The sequence below is a fragment of the Thunnus thynnus genome, chromosome 2 (assembly GCF_963924715.1).
Source record: "Thunnus thynnus chromosome 2, fThuThy2.1, whole genome shotgun sequence".
Classification (NCBI taxonomy): Eukaryota; Metazoa; Chordata; class Actinopteri; order Scombriformes; family Scombridae; genus Thunnus; species Thunnus thynnus.
This window is the reverse complement of record NC_089518.1, coordinates 26,627,417-26,647,229: the sequence shown is the minus strand read 5'-3', so window position 1 is coordinate 26,647,229 and position 19,813 is coordinate 26,627,417. Positions and strand designations below refer to the sequence as shown.

Genomic DNA, 19,813 nt, shown 5'->3' with positions numbered 1-19,813 from the left:
GGGCCATAAAAGTCTAAAGTTTTTCTAATTGCAAATTTAATTTGTTTTAAAAAAATCACTCAATTTCACTGAAAAGTTGAATTAAAGATTAAAGATGTTCTTTTAATCGATGCTTACAGCATTCTTTACATCAGCAACAAACGCAAATAATATGCAAAAGCTTTATTTTAAAGACCAGACATACATCTTTCCCTACATTAAGAAAAATAATATAATAATAATAATAATAATAATAATAACTTTATTTATATGGCACCTTTTAAAAACAAAGTTTACAAAGTGCTTTGACAGACAAAGCAAAAGCAGTACAATGTAAAGCAAATACATGAACAATAACAGATCTGACTTTAGAGATGGCGGCCAAAGGCAAAGAAAGACAATAAAGAGATGATAAAAAGTTTAAAAGATGAAAAGTTAAAAAAAAAAAAAAAGAAGTTTAAAAGAGAGATGATCTAAAGACAACATTACACAAAAGCAAGTCTGTAAAAATGGGTTTTAAGAACTTAAGAGATTTAAAAGAGCCTTATCTCCTCAGAGCCTTATCTCCTCAGGCAGGCCATTCCAAGACGAGGGGCCCTGATGGAAAAAGCAGTCACCTTTAGATTTAAAGGTCGTATGGGGTCAACATATCTGTTATGTAGCTTGGAGCCAGACCCAGACCTGCTTTAAAAGTGATCAGTAAAATCTTAAAATCAATTCTAAAACAAACAGGGAGCCAATGGAGAGAAGCCAGAATCGGGGTGATGTGATGTCCTCTGTTAAAACCAGTAAGAAGCCTACAACACAATAACATGAAGGAGTTATAATAATTTACAGGACCACATCACAGATTATAAGACATCACACTTCGAAGAAGTCGATGTGTGACCCTGAGGCGAACTTATTCTCCAGAAGCACCTTCATCAGTTTGGCTGCAGACTCCTTGCAAGGAAGCAGATGATAACTGATGCCTGTTAACCTCAGAATGTCTTCCTGCATCTCTGTGTCCATAGGACCTGAAAGAAAGCAGAAAATAGTATTACATGTTGCCTTTTGTCCTCTATAGGATATACATATGAGATGGTTAAATGTGGAGATACAGTACATCCTTTTAGCTTGTTTTCTTTTTTTTTCTTTGTGTGTAATATGGTTGAAAGCTTCAGAACAAGTGGGCCTTGCTCTTTCCAATAACAAAAATGATCTGTCACGCTTGATTTCAGCTTTACTGTACATAAATCTTTTCTTCCTTTCTTTGTTCAATATTGCTTCTCTAGCCGATATAACAAGTTGCACATACCTGGAGAGTAGCTGAGGACTTTGACATTTGGCTCCTCCTCAGCCAGCACCCTGAACATCATTACCCTCGCTGATTTGGCGGTGCAATACAGCACCCAGGAAGGCATGGCCTGCACTGCAAAGACCGAGGAGCAGTTCACCACGCTCCATCGCAGGCCCGCTCTCGGTGGAAACACCTGCAGAATCCCTGCAGTCAGCCCCAGAGCAGAGCTAACGTTGAAGGACAGATAGGAGTTCACCTGGTCAAGGTTGGTGAAACTCGCAAACCGGGAAATGTCACCCAAAGAGGCTGAGAGCAGAGAGAGGAGATGGGTGGGAGGGTGTAAAAACAGTGGGAGGTTAACATGAGATGAAAACATGAGGGGTCAACATATGAAATCGAATTAAATCGGCTACTTGGCGGTTGATCTCAACAAAAGGCAAATTATTCAAGACTCACCAGCATTGTTGATAAGAAGCACATGATCTATTTCCTTCAAACTCTCCTGTCTCGTAACCCTCACTGTCTCATTCACACCGTCTTGTGTGCTCAGATCAGCTGTGATGCAGTGAACCATCAGGTTCTGGTCCTCAGTGAAGCTCTGCAGCTCTTCCTTCAGCTCCTGGAGCAAAGTCCCAGTGCGAGCCACCAGCAGCAGGACAGAACCAGGCTTGAGATAGTGGGATACCTGGATGAACACATGACATGACATTTGTTTCTTTGTTTGTTTGTTTCTTTCTTTCTTTCTTTCTTTCTTTTTTCAACAAATGGATCACTTACTTGGTGTGCCAGCACCCATCCAAACCCCTTTGAGGCTCCTGTGATGATACAGAAGCACCGGCCGAGAGTCCTAGCGTTTGTAGAGTTGATGTCTGACATCTCTTCAAAGTGTGTTAGTGTGTTAGTGTGAGGTGGATGTGAGCACTGGGCTACTTTTATAACCCAACACCAGCAGGCAGAACTGATGCATTTCATGCTTTATATTTTACAGTGAGGAGAAAATCAAGAGAAAGGGGGAGTCTATGTGGAGTATGCCGCATCAGTAAATTATATAACTAAACATTTTAAAGGCTTTTTAAAAAGTATTTGCTAAAACTATTTTAGAATAAATACATAAATTCATAAAAATGAAATAGATGTATAGATTAACACCTTTAATTATGATTTTATACCTTTTTTAACAGCCTTTCATCATTTAAATATACATTTGATTAAGCACTTTATACATTGTAATTTGCTGACAACAAATAATTAATAGATTTTAATGAACTACAGTAAACATATTACATAACATAACTTTTATGAGACACACTTTAGGCACACAGTAGTTTCTGAAGATAAATTATATGCCAAAGCAGACTAAAAGAAAACCAATGAGCACAGATGACAATAAAACAACAATGCTGATAACATTACAAGACAGAACAGACAACAAAACTTCAAAACTATGATTTACTCACTGCAATCATTCAGTTATTATCAGTTATTCCCACCCTCAAATGACCTGGGCCATTAAAGGTCTGGTACTCCACCATGCACCCAAAAAGCAGTACAGGCCTATCAATACCTCCCCATCGTATGTCATTGCGTTAAAGGATAGATTCACAATTTTTCACGTCTGTCTTAAAACAATGCTCACATGCCCAGATTTCATCAAACGTAACTAATAACATTATGATGGCTGCATTCACTTAGAGCCCTGCTGTGTTTAAAGTCTTTAGAGCTCTCATTAATGCTATTAGTTATATCTGCCTTTCCTGCTATTACAAGTTAAAATCTGCTGTGCAAATGGCCCATGAAAACAATTTTTCCCCCTTAATCCATTAAACTGCCTAAGGTTCAGTTGTATTCTACAAAACGAAAGAGTTCGTATACTCACATTTCCATTTTAAGTGTCATTGGTCCCAGTAATAATAATGATAACAATAACTTGATGTAGCACATTTTAAAAACATTGCTTACAAAGCACTTAACATTATCTGCACATTTATAAACAAAATGCTCAACAAAAGCACATATAAATAATCAATACATTTTTAAATTAAAGTGTTAAAACAAAATACAATGATGTCCACAGTAAAGGAAAAGAAAAGGAGATCAGTAGGTCAATCAAAAGCATGAGTGCTAAAAGATAAAAGATGATAAAAGATGACATCACATAAAAGCACAGCTATAAAAGTACATTTTAAAAAGAGATTTAAAAGTGTGTAGAGAATCTGCGAGCCTTCGATCCTCTGGCAGGCTATTCCATAACTTTGTAGCTCTGATAAAGAAGACCCAGTCCCCCTTTGTTATAAATCTGGAGTTTAGAACGATAAGTAAAAACCTGCCAGAGGATCTAAGGCTGCACACCGGCTCATAAGGAGTCAGCAGGTCTGCAACATACGAAGCCTTCAAAAGTTATTAGTGAAATTTGAGGAAATTGTTCCTCCTGTCTGTTTTTACCGTGGATTTTGTCCCCTATCACTTACACTGAAATAGCTTCTCTTTCAGTGCACATGATGTCAGTATTTCCTCAAGACATTCTTGAAAAAATGTGGCACAATCCTTTAAAAGTAGTAACTAATATCAGATTTGAAACTCTTATGGCTCACATATTACCTTCTCACTCGTGTTTGAACAACATAGCACTTTCACCTTAGTATTAACCTCCATCTGTATTTCTGCACACACCAAATTTAGGCAGATAAAATTAACAGCTGACATTCAAGGAAATGAGAGAAGCAAAGAAAAGATCTACTTTTTTTTGAATATTATGTTGTCTGTTTCTTGGTAAATAAAGTTTTACATTCGTTCCTTTGCTTCAGTCAGACAGACATAAAAGATAAGGGAATAAAGACACACTAACACACACTAAATACACTAAATAAATACTAATAAACCTACTAAGGACCAGGGTCCTAGCTGAACTGGATTTAATAGATCACAGCGCCCCAGTGTGGCCAAATAGAGCCAGAGCATCCCTTGAGGCCACAGATTAGGCCAGCGTGTTTCCCCTCCATGCAAAGACTGCGTCGTTGCAGCTGTGAAAGTCCCTGTACAGGCATTTAGGCTGCCAGCAAATGGCAACTTAAATGCTCCCCCATGGACATTCAAACAGGTACAAATGTACTAATGAACAGAAAAATGTGAGATTCAGATTGGACTCCTCTTCAGAGTTTAGCACATTTTATAATATACAGAAATAAAATTGCCCTAAAACTGACATTATATCTGGTTTTATTCAGGTAACTCAGTTGTGTAACAATACCACATTTACATTAGAACATAAATGCATTTTATTAGTAAATCACATGACATTGTAACTTTTTACAAAGTTAATAAGCTGTAAACTGATCGTTTGGAAATCTATACACAAATAAACAAATACATTCTGCAGTTAATCACTTAATGGATTGTGCAGACATGTGTGTATCCACAAAAGAAAATGCTTTACAAAAAAATTAAACACTGACATCCTGCCCTGGAGCTTTTAGAGTTTACTCTGCATGTGCTTTGTGCCTTGCAGAGTAAACTCCTGCGATTCCTCTCCAGTACTGTAGGGAGCACACTGATGCTCATTTTCTTCACTATTGTAGCAACACAACACAGCAAGGAAGAAGAGCAAATGAAAAAAATGAGCTTCAAAACTGAGCTGGATGAGAAACTCTGGCAAGAAATGATGTAAGAAACACTTCTGTGATACTAATAAACACAGAAAAAAAACTTTACAATAAACAAAATAATAAGAGGCAGAAGAGGAAAGAAAAGCCAGGACAACCAGCAGCACCTATAAAGTATAAAATAAGTCATTTCGGCAGTATATAGGACAGACATCCTGTCTGAAGTTGCAGTAGAGGTGGACTGTTATGATTATTTATTTCTACATGTGGCCATTTTTGTTAACTGGTTTAGCACAAAAAAAGAATTCAACAATTAGTGAAAGTTTAAGAAAAGTCAGAAAAGCTTACGTGTCTCTGCACAAAGATAATACTAATGATCATATTTTATTTTCTATTATTAATAACTTTCTAAAAAGTGTGAAAATGAACAGAAACAAGCACTCCAACAAGAATTACTGTATAGTTGCTGCACACTGTATAAAACAGCATATAATGTAAAAGAAAACAAATGTAGAGAGTGAACCACCAAATACCAACAATTATAATCAGGACAAAACAAAACTGGAAGTAAATATGAAAATGAGACAGAGGAGGAAGGAAACTGCTATCTAGTAAAAAGGTCAGGAACCACAGAAATGGGGCAAAGAATAAATGCAAAGTAAAGATGACAAGCAGTCACAATGTGCAGCACAATCCAGCTGAAGACTGACACATCTGTTACAGACTGCTGTAGAAGTAAGCTGCATGCTTTTTTTTTTGACTGTACACATGATACCAGGACCACCCGCTTAATATTGAGTCATGTGACTCTTTGGTGACTTGTGGAACCTCACTAAAGTCAGTGATTAAAGTGTGCATCGTCACAAAACAGAGATAATTCACTTCAGTCCATGCTGCTTCAATATGAATTTGTTTCAACAGTTACATCTGTTAATGAAGTTTTATCTAAATCTACAGCTGATCTACAGTGTTACAGCAGGTCTCACAGTAGATGTAAAATGTTGAAGCCTTTTTTTACGCAAAATGCCAAATATTCAGAGTTTGCAGCTTCTTAAATGTGAGAATTTTAAGCTTCTCTGTGTCATATGTGACAGTAACCTGAATATCTTTGGATTTTAGACTGTTGATCAGACAAAACAGGACATTTATTTGAAGATGTCGCCTTGAGTTTTAAAGGATACGTTCACAGTTTTTCATGTGTCCATATGAACACTGAAAGAGGTTTTCGTCGCTGTAATCATTCCTCCTGTTCATACTGGTTAAAATGGTTCATCGAGAAAATAATCAGCAGATTAGTCGATAATGAAAATAACCATTAGTTGCAGCTCTAATTATTTGCATTCTTCCCAAACAATCACTAAATCAGATATTTTTCTTTTACATTCTTGGTGTGTTATCTGTTTTATCAACATAAATTAAAACACCATTAACCCACTTCCTCCATTCAATGTCTCATCCACCTCCATTCATCCATACATGCATCAATCCATCCATCCATACATCCATGCATCCAACCATCCATCCATCCATACATGCATCTATACATGCATCCATCCATCCATCCATACATGCATCTATACATGCATCCATCCATCCATCCATACATCCATGCATCCATCCATCCATCCATCCATCCATCCATACATGCATCTATACATGCATCCATCCATCCATCCAGCCATCCATCCATCCATCAATACATACATCCATACATCTATACATCCATCCATACATGCATCCATCTATCCATACATACATACATACATACATGGATACATCCATCCATGCATGCATCCATCCATCCATCCATCCATGCATCCATCCATCCATCCATCCATCCATCCATCCATCCATACATCCATGTATCCATGCATCCATACATACATCTATCCATACACACATACATACATACATGGATACATCCATCCATGCATCCATCCATCCATCCATCCATCCATCCATACATACATACATGCATGCATCCATCCACGTCCTTCCATCCATTCATCCATCTCCTTCCATAAATCCATACATACATACATACATGCATCCATCCATCCATCCATCCATGCCTCCAGGGGACTGTATATGACTCCATAGGCTTTTCCCGAGGAAGAGCACTGACTGGATGGATGCCAAAAGGGGGCGTTTGTATCATGCAGCCGGAGGGGCGGGACCAGAGGTGGGTGTGTGTCTCTCAGCTGATGCGCGTATCAACCGACCGACTCCATCATCAGCATCCGACGCTGACAGCGGTCGAAGACAGCATCCCTAATATTACCGACCCACGGTAACATCGCAACAATAATTCAGAGCCCGGCCGACCAGGACTGACGTTGCTGTCTTGTGACAATATTGTTTATTGAGGCTGCCATCTTACAAACCGCCGAGCTGCAAAATAGTGAGTAGCCTTTGATGATGGACCGCCAGGATGCTACAATCGGTAAATCAAAGCTACTGCATGATACGTCGTCAATGTCAATGACGCTGTGCATTTTGATTTTGGTGTTTTTCATTCAGCGAGAATCGTGCGTTTGTTTTTAGTCACGGGCCTCGGGAGCGCAGTCGATTCAGGGCTTGATGCGGATGCTGCTAAAGCCGCCCTTGCCGCCCAGGGATGCAGAGAAAAAGGGAGAGAGAGGGAGTCGTGAGGGGAGGGGATTGAGGCAGAGCAGCAGATAGATAGGCAGTGTATTTTACTACTACTACTATTCACCCAAGTGGAAGTAAACCTCTAGTAAATGGGCTGAGAAGGGGAGGTGCACTGACATTACTGCATTCTCTATCTATCTATCTATCTATCTATCTATCTATCTATCACAACAAGGTTAATATGCTACTGTATGGGTTTGATGATGGGAATGTTCATGTGTGAGCAAACTAATACTTCATGTTGTGATTCATTGTTAATGGCTACAAATTAAACCCATGTATATTGATATATAGCCTACAGTATGTACAAGTATATATATTAGCATATATTTGCACTCTACTCTCAGTTGCCAGTTTATTAGGTACACATATGCAGCCCTGCAATAAATCCCACCTTCATTAAGATTATAATAATTCAGTTTTTGTTGAAACTGTTTTAGAGAAGTGTGTGGAGTGGTGTGGTCATGTTGGAGGCTGTAGTTTTTGTTTAATTGAATGATATTATACTTAGAGGTGTTTCCCAAGTGTTTTGGGGGCATTTTTGCTTTTATTAGATGGGATAAAGTGAACAGAAAAACATGAATCGATGTTGCAATTACATGGTCAGCATCCTAAACCCTTAAAATAACCGGGATGCCCACCGAGAGGTGTTGCTCATATTCATCCTCTACCTTCATTGATATAAATGGGACAATGAACAAAATATTCGAAACATCTCTCAGTATAACAAACTACAGCCTCTAATGTAGACTACCAGTTTATAAGGTATACCTAGTTCAAACTAACATAGTCTAATACAACAGCCCTGCAGTAACTCCTACCTTCATGAAGATTTTAATGTATGTTTAGTTTTTGTTCAAACCGTTTAACTTTATGGTAATTTTGGATTGCATTGTATTATACTAAGAGGTGTTTCTAATGTTTTGCACCTCCCATGTATATAAATGAGGATGTAGAGTAAATGTTCTCATCATTACCAGGGCCAGATCAACCTGCTGGGGCAAAAATGAGCTGCAGGCCCCTGTTTGCCCAGTTGATAATATATATAACAACAACAACAACAACAACAATAATAATAATAATAATAATAATAATAATGTGTAATGCAATATTTTTAAACAGCATCACAAACTACAACCACAGAATTAACAAAAACTTGAATCAACACCTCTCTAAAACAATTCAGACCAAAACTGAACAGTACAGTCTTCATGAGGGTAGGGTTTATTACAAGGCTCTCATATTAGGCTGCATTAGTTTTAGCTGCATGTGCCTAAAACACTAGCAACTGTATATACATCCAGAGGTTGGACACAAACACAGAAAACTTGCATACTGCAGCCTCATGCAAACTAATATAATACCTCTATAATAAATACTCCTTATAAGGAGTTTTCAGTGCTCAGTTTTTGTTGAGACTTTGTCAAAGAGGTGTTGATTAAACTCAAGGATCATTTTTAGGCTATAGCTTGGTGGTATTTTTTCATGTGATGATACTGTAAACTATAAATGTTCCTGTTTTTCTACTTACTTTATAAAGAAATCCAAAGCTATACTTATGCATGCTAACATGCTAATAATGTCAGTGTATCATGTTTTTCATCCTAGTTTAGTGTGTCAGCATCCTATTAGCACTAAACATAAAGTACATCTGAGGCTGATGGGAATATCTGTAGTTTCCCAGGAATTTAATAAACCAAAAATATTGGACAAATTAAAAGTCTGAGCTGATGGTGGTGAAGAGTAAAAGTCAGGAGATCATCAAAGGTGTTCCAATTGATCCTGAGGGTGTTATGAAAGTCTGCACCAAATTTAATGGCAGTCCATCCAATAGTTGTCAAGACATTTCACTGAAAATCAAAAATGTCAGCTATATGGTGCGCTCGGAAAAAAAAAGTTAGTTTAAAGTTTTAAAAAGTTAGACACCAAAATCAATAAGATTCGTCCTCTGTACAAACTTTCATGGCAATTAATCTTATAGTTTAGGTGTTTTAGTCTGTACCAGTTGAATCAGCACTTCTCTGACACAATCTTAACAAAAGTGAAGCTTCACTAAATCTGTATTTATTGCAGAGCTGTTATTTTGAATAATGTTATGCAGGTGTTCCTGTTATTGTGTCCACAAATAAAATACCCTCCTCCAGTCCAGTGATACTGATGGAAACAAAACACAGAGGAAGAAGCTTCACTCTTACCTACAAAGTGTGAACATGATAAACAGATGCCATAAACAGAAACTAACAGTGTAATTTGTTCCTATTAGCATCATTCAGCTGGAGGACAGGTTTATTTTTACACTTTATTTATACCCTCATTATGTATACGTGTAATTGTCCAGACTTATCTATCTGACCTTTTTCATTTTTATCATGGTGGGAGGACCACGCTGCCCCTGTATGTGGGCTGGAATCTATTCTGCATTAGCTATTATTGTATAACTAGTCATTATGCAATTACAATATTGTATAACTCCTTTCGTTTTTCTGTGTTCCTCTAGTGTGTGTGCCCCCACTACCTGCATTAGGTTGTGATGACCCACACTACTTCCAAATGTATCTGTGACCCTCCCCAATCCTGACTCCTAACCTCTAATCCCTGACCTTTGACCCCCACTATGGGCAGTGTTGGCAGTGGGGTGGCAGGAGAGCAGGAGTTTGCCATGAAGTCTGTGGGCACGAGGACCACCCTGCCTCGGGCCCCTCCTCTCTCTCGCCGTTGCCCTGCCGACCGCAGCTGCAGTGCTGAGCGGCTGCCCCGCCCCCCGGCGACTATATCTGACGGGACGGCTTCTAGCGATGAACGAGGGAGTGTTAGTATCGGAACTGGGACCTGTACCGGGACTGACCGGCCCACCGAAACAGCTTCTTCCACCAACACTGAATGTACCATGACGGCCCCATCCAACAACAACCAGTTGGAGTGTGGCAACGGAGCGGGCAGGAGGGAGAGGGAGTGGGAGAGGGAGAGAGAGAGACAACGTGAGAGGGGGAGAGACAGAGACCGGGACCGAGACTGGGACCGAGAGAGGTTAGAGAGAGAACGAGAGAGGGAGAGGAACCGGGAGAGGGAGCGGGAACGAGTGGAGAGAGAGAGGCTGGAGCGAGAAAGGGAGCGAGAGAGGGAGAGAGCCAGAGAGAGGGAGCGAGAGAGAATCGAGAGGGAGAAGATAGAAAGGGAGAGGGAGCGAGAGAGGGAAAGAGAGAGGGAGAGGGAAAGAGAGAGGCTGGAGAATGAGAGGTTGGAGAGAGAGAGAGAAAGGGAAATGCAGGCTGCAGGTCTAGATGTTTGTGGGAACATTGTGGGCCGAGGAGCAAGCGAGAAGAACGGCGTTGGCATGACCCAACACCAGCACAGAGAGATGTTGGCCGCGAGAGCTGACAGCGAGAACAATCCATCCAGCCACAACCCTCCAAACCATAACCCACCCAAGATTCTGCCAGTGTCTGGAAAACTAGAGCAGGTACTTCAGGATGTGGAACGGTGGTTCCCAACCTCACAAGGAGTCACACGATGATTACAGGGATAGGAAATAGTCAAAACCAAAAGTCTGCTGCAGTTAATTATGTTTATTCTCTAATCTTTGTGTTTTTCATGTGAAATATTTTAGTTCAGTTTAGTTTGACATCTTCAGGCCTCTAAAAACTTTGAATGAAACAATCATGCTTCAGTTGAACTGCTCACAACTCATATAAACACTGTAACAAGGGGTCACAAGTCAGACACCACTGACTTAGAAGACCTGAGTGAAACATATTTACATTTTGAACCCTCAAAGGATAAATTCAGGCTTTTCAAGACTGTCTAATTACAGAACTCACATGCCATATGTATGTTGAAAGTAAACAATTCCCCTCTCCAAACTGGCTGTGGAGAAATCCCTTCCTTGTGCAACTGGTCATGTAAAAGGGACAAAATCCACAGTACTCTTTCTGTACAAAAAGTTAATCTAAAACTAAGCTGACATAGCCAAATTAAGTGGGTATCTTCCAAACTTGTGGTCTTTTTTGGTACAAAATTCCCCATACCCACTTTGCTTAACAAATCACAATGCTGAATTTTATCACTAAAATTATGTTTGCTGTAGTGATGACAGACAATTTTTGTCAGCTGCGATGTTATGGTATTACTTCTTCATTTCTCCCTCTGTCTCTTTCCCAGGCGATGCAGAACAACTCCGGCCTTGTTCGTCCCTCTGCCTTCAAGCCGGTGGTTCCCAAGAGCTTCCACTCCATGCAGAACCTGGTTGGCCAGGCAGGAGGGGCTGGGAGCGAGGGCAAGACTGAGGCAAGGAGTGAAGGGTTCAGTGAGGGAAGAGGTGGCAGGAGAGGCAGGGACGGGGGAGGAGAGTCAGGAGAGGTCCCAGAGGCCCTGCTCCTGGACCAGGACAGTCCAGTGAGGGTCAGCAGAAGTGAGGGTGGGGGAAATGGTAATGAAGTGGTTCAGGGAGGGATGTCTGACTCAGGGAGGAACTCCCTGACCAGCCTGCCCACCTACACAGGCTCGGGGTCTGGTTGTGGACCCCCAGCAGTCCTTGGGCCTCTAAGTGCTTCCACCAGCCACATCAATAGATTGGGCATGGTTGGGGCAGCTGCAGGCCTGGACAAGCTTGAAAAGCCTGGTTACCAGGTAGGGCCATCATTCACATATACATCACATACAAAAGTTATTAAATGCAACTTGGTGTTATCGTCTTTAATGTAGCGTGGTTTTGGTTGTTTCCTCCAGAATGGGCTAAGTGCTTCAGACAGCGGCCGCTCCTCCTCAGGAAAGAGCTCCTCGTCCTATCAGAGGCTGAGCCACCTGAGTGATGCCCCAGCACCTCTGCGCCCCTCCCCCTCATCTGATGACATCATTCAGGACCTGGAGGACCGCTTGTGGGAGAAAGAGCAAGAGGTCAGATGCCAGTCAGAGATGTCTGATTTGCAGTTATAAATTGCACTTTGTGGGCCTTTTGTTAAAATGAAGCTGCATTTTAAGGGTCCTGTCACCCAATGCAAAAATACACAAAATCATTCAGCTGTAGCTACATTAAGCCATACAAGTGGTTTTGCATTTATTTACCCAAGTGTTCCTAAGATCTCTATCTCTAGAAGAATGTAATGGGGGTGAAAGGAATTTGTTTGTGGTACATAAAAATTTAAATTCAATGGCAACAAATTGTTTCAGAAACATTGTCCCAGTTAGACTAGAGAAGTCACATATCTCACTCTCAACAGTTTTCATGGGTACTATTTCTTAAGTAGAAGTTCCAATTAAAACGGTGATGTGAGGGTCTCACATGAAATTCTATTCACCTCCAGATGGATATCAGAAAACCCCAACACATAAAATCATTTGGGTCAATTTGGGTGAACTGACCCTTTAACTTTCCCAAACTAGTAATGATAAAATCATTATAAGGATCCAACCTACAAATAATTTATGTACTTTGTCTTAGAGAAAGGAAAGTGCTGATGTGAATCAACACAGTTGTATAAAATGACTTTTGCCAATAAGTAAATAAGAGCATTTGAAATAAATAATCCGCATTTCGCAAAATTTGGTTTGAAAATTTGGACTGTTTTCCTAGTTGGATGTGTTCTATTTAATAACCTTGTTCCTGCTTTGTGGTCTGATTCCTCTTCTTTTCTACTAGGTGCAGCATATGCGCCGCAACCTGGACCAAAGTGAGGCAGCAATCATTCAGGTGTTTGAGGAGAAGCAACGTGTGTGGGAGCGACAGATGGATGAGCTGAGACAGAACTATGCCTCGCGCCTGCAGCAGGTGACCTCACTGCATACTTTGATCCAACCAAACATCAGGATATCACTGTACTTTATTTGCAGTTACATCCTGAGTGATGTGTGTAAAATCTTGGTGGAAATCTTGAAAATAAATGCACAGAACGAAGCATGTTGGCAAAATCTGATACAGTATCATTTGTTGAGAGTACATAAACAACAGATTAAACAAGTCAAATGTGTGGTTACATTCTTACAATGCAGCAATGCTACCACTAATTAAACAGCCTTGTATTGCACTGTGGTACGCTCATTATCTTTTGAAATTCAACCAAAAGTCAAAATTGTTGAGTCTGCAGGCTCTTAAGAACTCCCTCAGACCCAAGACCCTGAAGATAACTTTTAAGTCTTAGAACAATTCAAAGCAATCACAATTAATTATTTTATTAAAAAGATTCTTCATCCAACAATGCAACAAAAGCATAAAGCATCTGGGTGTCATTTGTGTAGAGGCAGCAAGGACATACAGAAGGTGATTTTGTGCTTGGGACACTCAAATCTGATTTTAAAAATTGAAACTTACTTTTGGATGGCTGGCTGTGACATCTATTTGTTTTGTGTATCTGTTGAGGAAGCTTCCTTTTACTGTATAGAACCTGGTTAATGTTGGAATTGAGATAAAAGTAAATGCATCGTTTGAAGGGTGTGCAGGCCAAATCTTTCCCTGATAATCAACACTCACAAACACTCATGATTTAAACCACCAGAAGATGTTATTACAGGATCTGCACGTGTTCCACAGTAGATAGACACCACCAAATCTTACACTGTGTCTGTACATTTGTCTGCAGGTTACGCGTCGTGCTCAGCGCTCCCAGACTGCCCTGCAGGCCCAGATAACCCGTCTATCCCAGGACAAGAGGAGACTCCAGGAGGAGATGGCGGCTCTGCTAGCCCAGAGAGAGGAGCTAGAGAGAAAGTGTCTGGATTACAGGAAGGAGCAGGCTGACATCTTGCCTCGCCTGGAGGAGACCAAATGGGAGGTGAGATATGAGTATATGAGTATGTGCGCTTGACTAGTTCAGGAAAATATTATCAGGGTTACATCATGGTAGACTGAGCAGTGAAGCACTTAAATAAGGGTGTGTGTGAAACTGCCTGTGTCTGGAAGCATGTGTGTACAATCAACCCACTTGTAAGCAGTATGGGATTGGAAGTAAAGAGATACCACTCACACACTCTTTGACTCTTGATGTGGCAGGTGTGTCAGAAGGCAGGAGAGATCTCCCTGCTGAAGCAGCAGCTGAGGGAGAGCCAGGCCGAAGTGACCCAGCGAGCTGGAGAGATGGTGGCCCTGAGAGGCCAGCTGAAGGAGCTCAATGCCCAGCTGAGGGAGCGGGAGGAGACCATGCTGGGCCTGAAGGACTCCTACAGCACCAAGAGTCTGGAGCTGGAGAAGTGTGAGGGAGAGCTGAGGAGGACTCTGTCAGAGGCAAGTTTTCTTCTTTTTTTCATTTACTATAGCACAGAACGTAAGACTTTAATACTAAGGTTCATAAACAACAGATATACAAATCTACCAACATAATTCTTAAACTTTAACCAGTAAAAGACTCTCAAATTATTATTAAAAATGACTTTTAGTCAAGTTCTTCATCAGATTTCTGAATTTACTTTGCAACAAAAGCATAGAGTTTCATGATATTCCAAAAGCATAGAGCACATGCAAACATCTTTCAGTGTCTTGCAATATAAGATATGATGGTGATTTTTGTAGAGTTTGTTGACTTTATAAACACCTCCACATCTCCACAAATTGTAAACAGCATCCAGGCATTGAGACAGAGGAATACTGTAGGTTGTTTTCCCACTTTTCCATAGACAGGTTTTGTAAATAACCAGCATTGTTTCTATACAGAAAGCTAAGATTAATCCTCAGTTTGGCCGAAATATCAAAGTATCACAGTATCAGGACTTTAATTTATATTTCTATACATATACAGTGTATTTACATACGTTTACATGTATCATTAGTCAGCATGAATTTATGCTAATAAAAGCATTAACAAATAGTACAAAGTGATAATAAAACAATAATAAAAAGCCTTAGTTTTTAAATCAATGAGCTGTTGTAGAATCAGATCCGGGTCATAAACATAGATTTGTATATTAGTAGCATTTGTGGACAAGACGTTATTCTCAGTGACCACATCTTGGGGAAGAACCTTAGTTATGCTTTAAAACAATGGTCATACTGTACAGTATGTCACCCAATGTTGCACGATGACACATAGTTTTGAAAGTTGCTCAGATGATTGAAGCCCTCCGAAGAAAATTGTCTGCAGTAGCAGGGAATGATCGACTTTATTGGAGGCTTTAGAAGGGACTACAAAAAGAGTAACACAATGTTGATTACTATCCAAAGCAGTCAGAATATAATTTATAACAAGTGAGATTGCTGCATTGGGAAGGTTACCACTAAATCCAAATTGTTGTATGTTTAATCCACAAAATCCTCTCTGGTAAGGAGGAATTCCAAAATATTGGGTAAGGGACCGGGACAAATTGAGGATTGAGCAACATTTATTACAGCCAAAACAATTTTCTCTTTTGTGCAGTGTGAGCTCATAAGCAGCTTACATAGATATAATATGTACGTATATGTGTTATGCAATAACTAAAGGATCAGCAAGTTTAAGAGCAGTTTTCTTTTTATGTTAAGTACAGTTAAGAATTCATGCATTTATCAGATGCTTTTATCCAGAGCAACAGTAAAATAAGTGAACATTCCTCAAACACCGACAGAAAAGGTGTAATAAAAACAGAATGCAAGAGTAATCAAAAGAGTTGTGCACCTAATTCAATGAGCAAATTTAAATATAATATTTAAATGATGACAACAGCTTTAAAAACGAACGTGCCTGGAGTACCTGGGTTTCTCTTCCACTATCAATCAAGGCTTAAGACTCACTTTACTGTAGTCCTTTAGCCCTTTGTTGTCATTATACACAATATTTATTAATACTTGTTGTTTTTTTTATTTTGTATTTTTATTAACATTCACACACAGAGTGAGTTATCAAGTATTACATCTAGAACTAAATTATGTTTTCCTTTGATGTACCTTTTTTGTCTGCAGGTGTCCATCCTCAGAGAGAAGCTGGGTGTATTTGAGGCAGAGGTGCTTAGTCTGAAGCGGGCTCTGAGCGAAGTTAGCAGAGGAGCCGAAGTTGTCGTAAGCCCTAACTTAGCTGCTGCAGGGCTGTTGCCACCCTGGGGAGCTGTGCACTGCCCACGAAACCCTTCTGAGCCCTCAACTAACTCCCTCACCCCCACATCTGACACCCTGCTGAGCCTTCAGAGTGATGAAGCCAAAGCCCAAAGGCAGGAAGCTCAGAGACAAGAGAGGCAGCAACGCGAAGAAGCTCAATGGCGCGACGTGCAGCAGCGGCAAGATGCTCACATACAGCAGGACATGCAAATTCGTCAGGATGGCCAAGTCCGACCAGATGCTCAACTCCGCCAGGAAGTCCAGCTTCGTCAGGAGGCTCACCTCCGCCATGAAGTCCAAATCCGTCAAGAGGCCCAACTCCGCCAAGAAGCCCAGCTGCGTCAAGAGGCACAGCTCCGTCAGGAGGTTCAACTGCGCCAAGAGGTCCAGCTCCGTCAGGAGGTCCAGCTGCGCCATGAGGCCCAACTGCGTCAAGAGGCCCAGCTACGTCACGAGGCCCAACTATGTCAGGAGGTGCAGCTGCGTCAGGATGCTCACCAGCCACAGCGGGTCCAGGAGGGTCACTGGGACGAGGCAGGGGAGCTGCGCAGGCAACTAGAGCAACTGCAGGCTGCATTACGCCTAGAGCGACAGCAACGAGAACGTCAGGCTCTCAACTTTGACCAGGAGCGACACACCTGGCAGGATGAGAAAGAACGGGTTTTGAAATACCAGGCACAGTTGCAGCTGAGCTATGTGGAAACACTGCAGAAGAACCAGGCTTTGGAGAAACGCATGAGCCAGTTGGGAGCCAAACCGACCACAACCTCCACCACCACCACTACCACCACCACCACCACCTCTCCCTCCTCCTCTAATTCTCCACCTCCACCACCAGCCCTTTCACCTCTGTCTGCTCAGCCTCCTTCCCTCCCCGGCCCTATCACCCTCACCCTCTCCCCACCCTGTGAAGACCAGAAGGGCCCGCCTTCTCTCCACCAGCTTGCCCCTCCCTGGGCAGGACCTTCACGCCTGGAGAGGATAGAGTCCACTGAGATATAGAGACAGCTCCATGAAACAGTTTCAAATTGTCCAGTACAATACACACACAGTGACGAGGCCTCTCACACTAAACCACTTCATCATACAGTAGAAACACATTTCAGTCTACAATAGAATAAATCAATGCAGTCTGACACACTTTTCAAAGCAACTACAGACACTTAACAGCAACAGTAACAAATAACAAGCTTATCATCTGAACAGGAAGTTGAACTATACGTAATCTACCAATGATTTATCAACCTCCTAAGCAGCCTTTCTCTTACTAGTTGCACACTACATCCTGCATTATCAGTGTTCATGAAAAGTGTGCCACACTGATGGGTGGCATAAAAACAAAATGTTAAATGACAATGTTTAGATAACAGCACTAATACAGAGGTCATTTAATGCCCATCCTAGAAAAGGACCAAGACAATCAGGGATATTGTCAACAAGATTATAATGCGGTATTTATTCATTGTAAGTCTGTGTCACTGGTAATGTAAAAGTAGAATTAGTGGTCAGAGTGTGTGATGTTAACCTGCATTTTTGGCCAGAGAGCGCCTTACTCCATTCTTTCCAGCATGTAGAAGAGAATAAGTTAATGCTGGGAATAGATGAGAAAAAAAAAAACCATCAAGAGTGTGATTATCATTTTCAGTGCTTTAATTATATATCAGCAAACCAGTTACACAACAATCACTATACATGACTGGACTGTTTCATTTAAATCCCAGCAGATATTAAAGGTCACACAGACTCAGTTATCAAGTCATTTCATGCACAGGGTCCAACTCGCATGACCCATCTAAACACATCATTAAGACCAACAGAGTTTATATTTTCTACAAATTGAATTAAATAGATGTTTAGCAGATAATCAACCCCGACTGAATATGAAATAAGTTTTAAGACACGTGGGAGAAACCTGGTTCGCCTTCACCGCAGACTCTCTGTGGTGACTAAAAAAAAAATGAACACTAGAGGTCGTTAGAGAGCTTTCAAGCAGTTTCTATTCTTCTCATTGAACTGTAAAACAGCGCAAATGAATGGAAGCACACAATCTGAATTTGGTTATTATGATGATTGTGTTGTTCACTTTGTGCATTTACAGCCAAGACATCAGAGAAAGCCGTCAGTATCCCCAAAGTTTTAAAAGAAAAAAAAGTTTTATAGAATGTATGATATACTAGAAAGAAATACTTATAATAGTTATAGATTGTAAATGTGTGAGTGTGAGTGTGTGTGTGTGTGGGAGAGCGGATGTGTGCATGTGTGTATACATATGAAAAGCTTCAGCTTATGAGATTGAGGATAGAGGGACTAGTGGCAATACAGCAAGTGAAGATATATTACGGTTTTTTTGGGAGGGGAGGGCTTTACAGTACAGTATAGTAAAATCTTGACACAAGGGCAGCGGACTGAAATTTCAAACTGAGGGAGTCTGCATATCCTTCTGGAAAACTACTTTTTCTGTATAGTTCATTTAGACAAAGAAGGGGAGAGGGAAGTTTAAAAAAAAAAATCCGAAAAGTGGAGAGTCTGCCTCTTTAAAGGGAGCATTCAGGCTAACTGCACTATGTAGTGTCCTACACACAAGTTATGATGTACAGTAGACTCAGATGTGAATATCATGGCTTTTATATGTGTTGTTTATGCCAGCATACAAAGATGTTGCTCAAGAATATTAACTTATCTCTAAGGTATTACATAGTATTATCATCTTTATTATTGTTATTATATTATGGTGAACTGACAGAGAAAATATGTGCCATTTGAGCTTTCCTTCATGTGTTTTGTTTTTTTGTTTTTTTTTTTAACTGTGTAGATAGCCTATTGGCCTACCATAATGGTGCAATCATAGCAACCCTGTCCAAAAATGATGTTCCTTTTGATGTAGGTGATAAATGTAGTTACAGTATTGCATTGTTTAGAGAACAAAAATGCTACCGATTTTATACATGTTTCAGATTTATTGTTTGCATTTATGTTACTAGTACTGTTCTGGCTTGATTCAAACCACCCCTTTGTTAAAATTCAGCAGAACTAATAAAGATATGTGAATAATTCAGCAGTTTTTGTTGTTGAACAGATCATTTGTCCTATTAACAGTGTCCGGCTGGAGTTTGGGATTCATTTGTGGCTTGATAAATGTAAATCCACACATCACAGTGGTAAATCTGAGAGGCTGCAAAGTAACAGTCAAGATGAAAGCAAAAAATATATATTTCTGCTGTATAAAATTTGGTTTATTTACTCTGTCTTTATTTTAATTCTTGCTTTTTTTGATTCTTGTTAATTATTTGTTAATTTTACTCCTCCAGGCCT

General features: G+C 40.4%; 2 protein-coding genes across 2 annotated transcripts; one reads left to right on the top strand and one right to left on the bottom strand.

Moving 5' to 3' along the window:
* Positions 1-840: 840 nt before the first annotated feature.
* On the bottom strand, positions 841-2,134 carry sprb (sepiapterin reductase b). Its single transcript, XM_067576704.1, has 4 exons — positions 2,036-2,134; positions 1,715-1,943; positions 1,277-1,564; positions 841-995 (listed from the first exon to the last, which is right to left on the bottom strand). The coding sequence occupies exons 1-4, from the start codon at positions 2,132-2,134 to the stop codon at positions 841-843; spliced, it is 771 nt and encodes a 256-aa protein (XP_067432805.1).
* A 4,936-nt stretch (positions 2,135-7,070) lies between these two features.
* On the top strand, positions 7,071-19,559 carry lzts3b (leucine zipper, putative tumor suppressor family member 3b). Its single transcript, XM_067613157.1, has 8 exons — positions 7,071-7,300; positions 10,007-10,969; positions 11,668-12,135; positions 12,235-12,402; positions 13,145-13,273; positions 14,082-14,273; positions 14,492-14,722; positions 16,370-19,559. Exons 2-8 carry the CDS (start codon positions 10,124-10,126, stop codon positions 17,501-17,503), a joined length of 3,168 nt encoding a protein of 1,055 aa, XP_067469258.1. The 5' UTR covers positions 7,071-7,300; positions 10,007-10,123; the 3' UTR covers positions 17,504-19,559.
* The last annotated feature ends 254 nt before the right edge of the window (positions 19,560-19,813 follow it).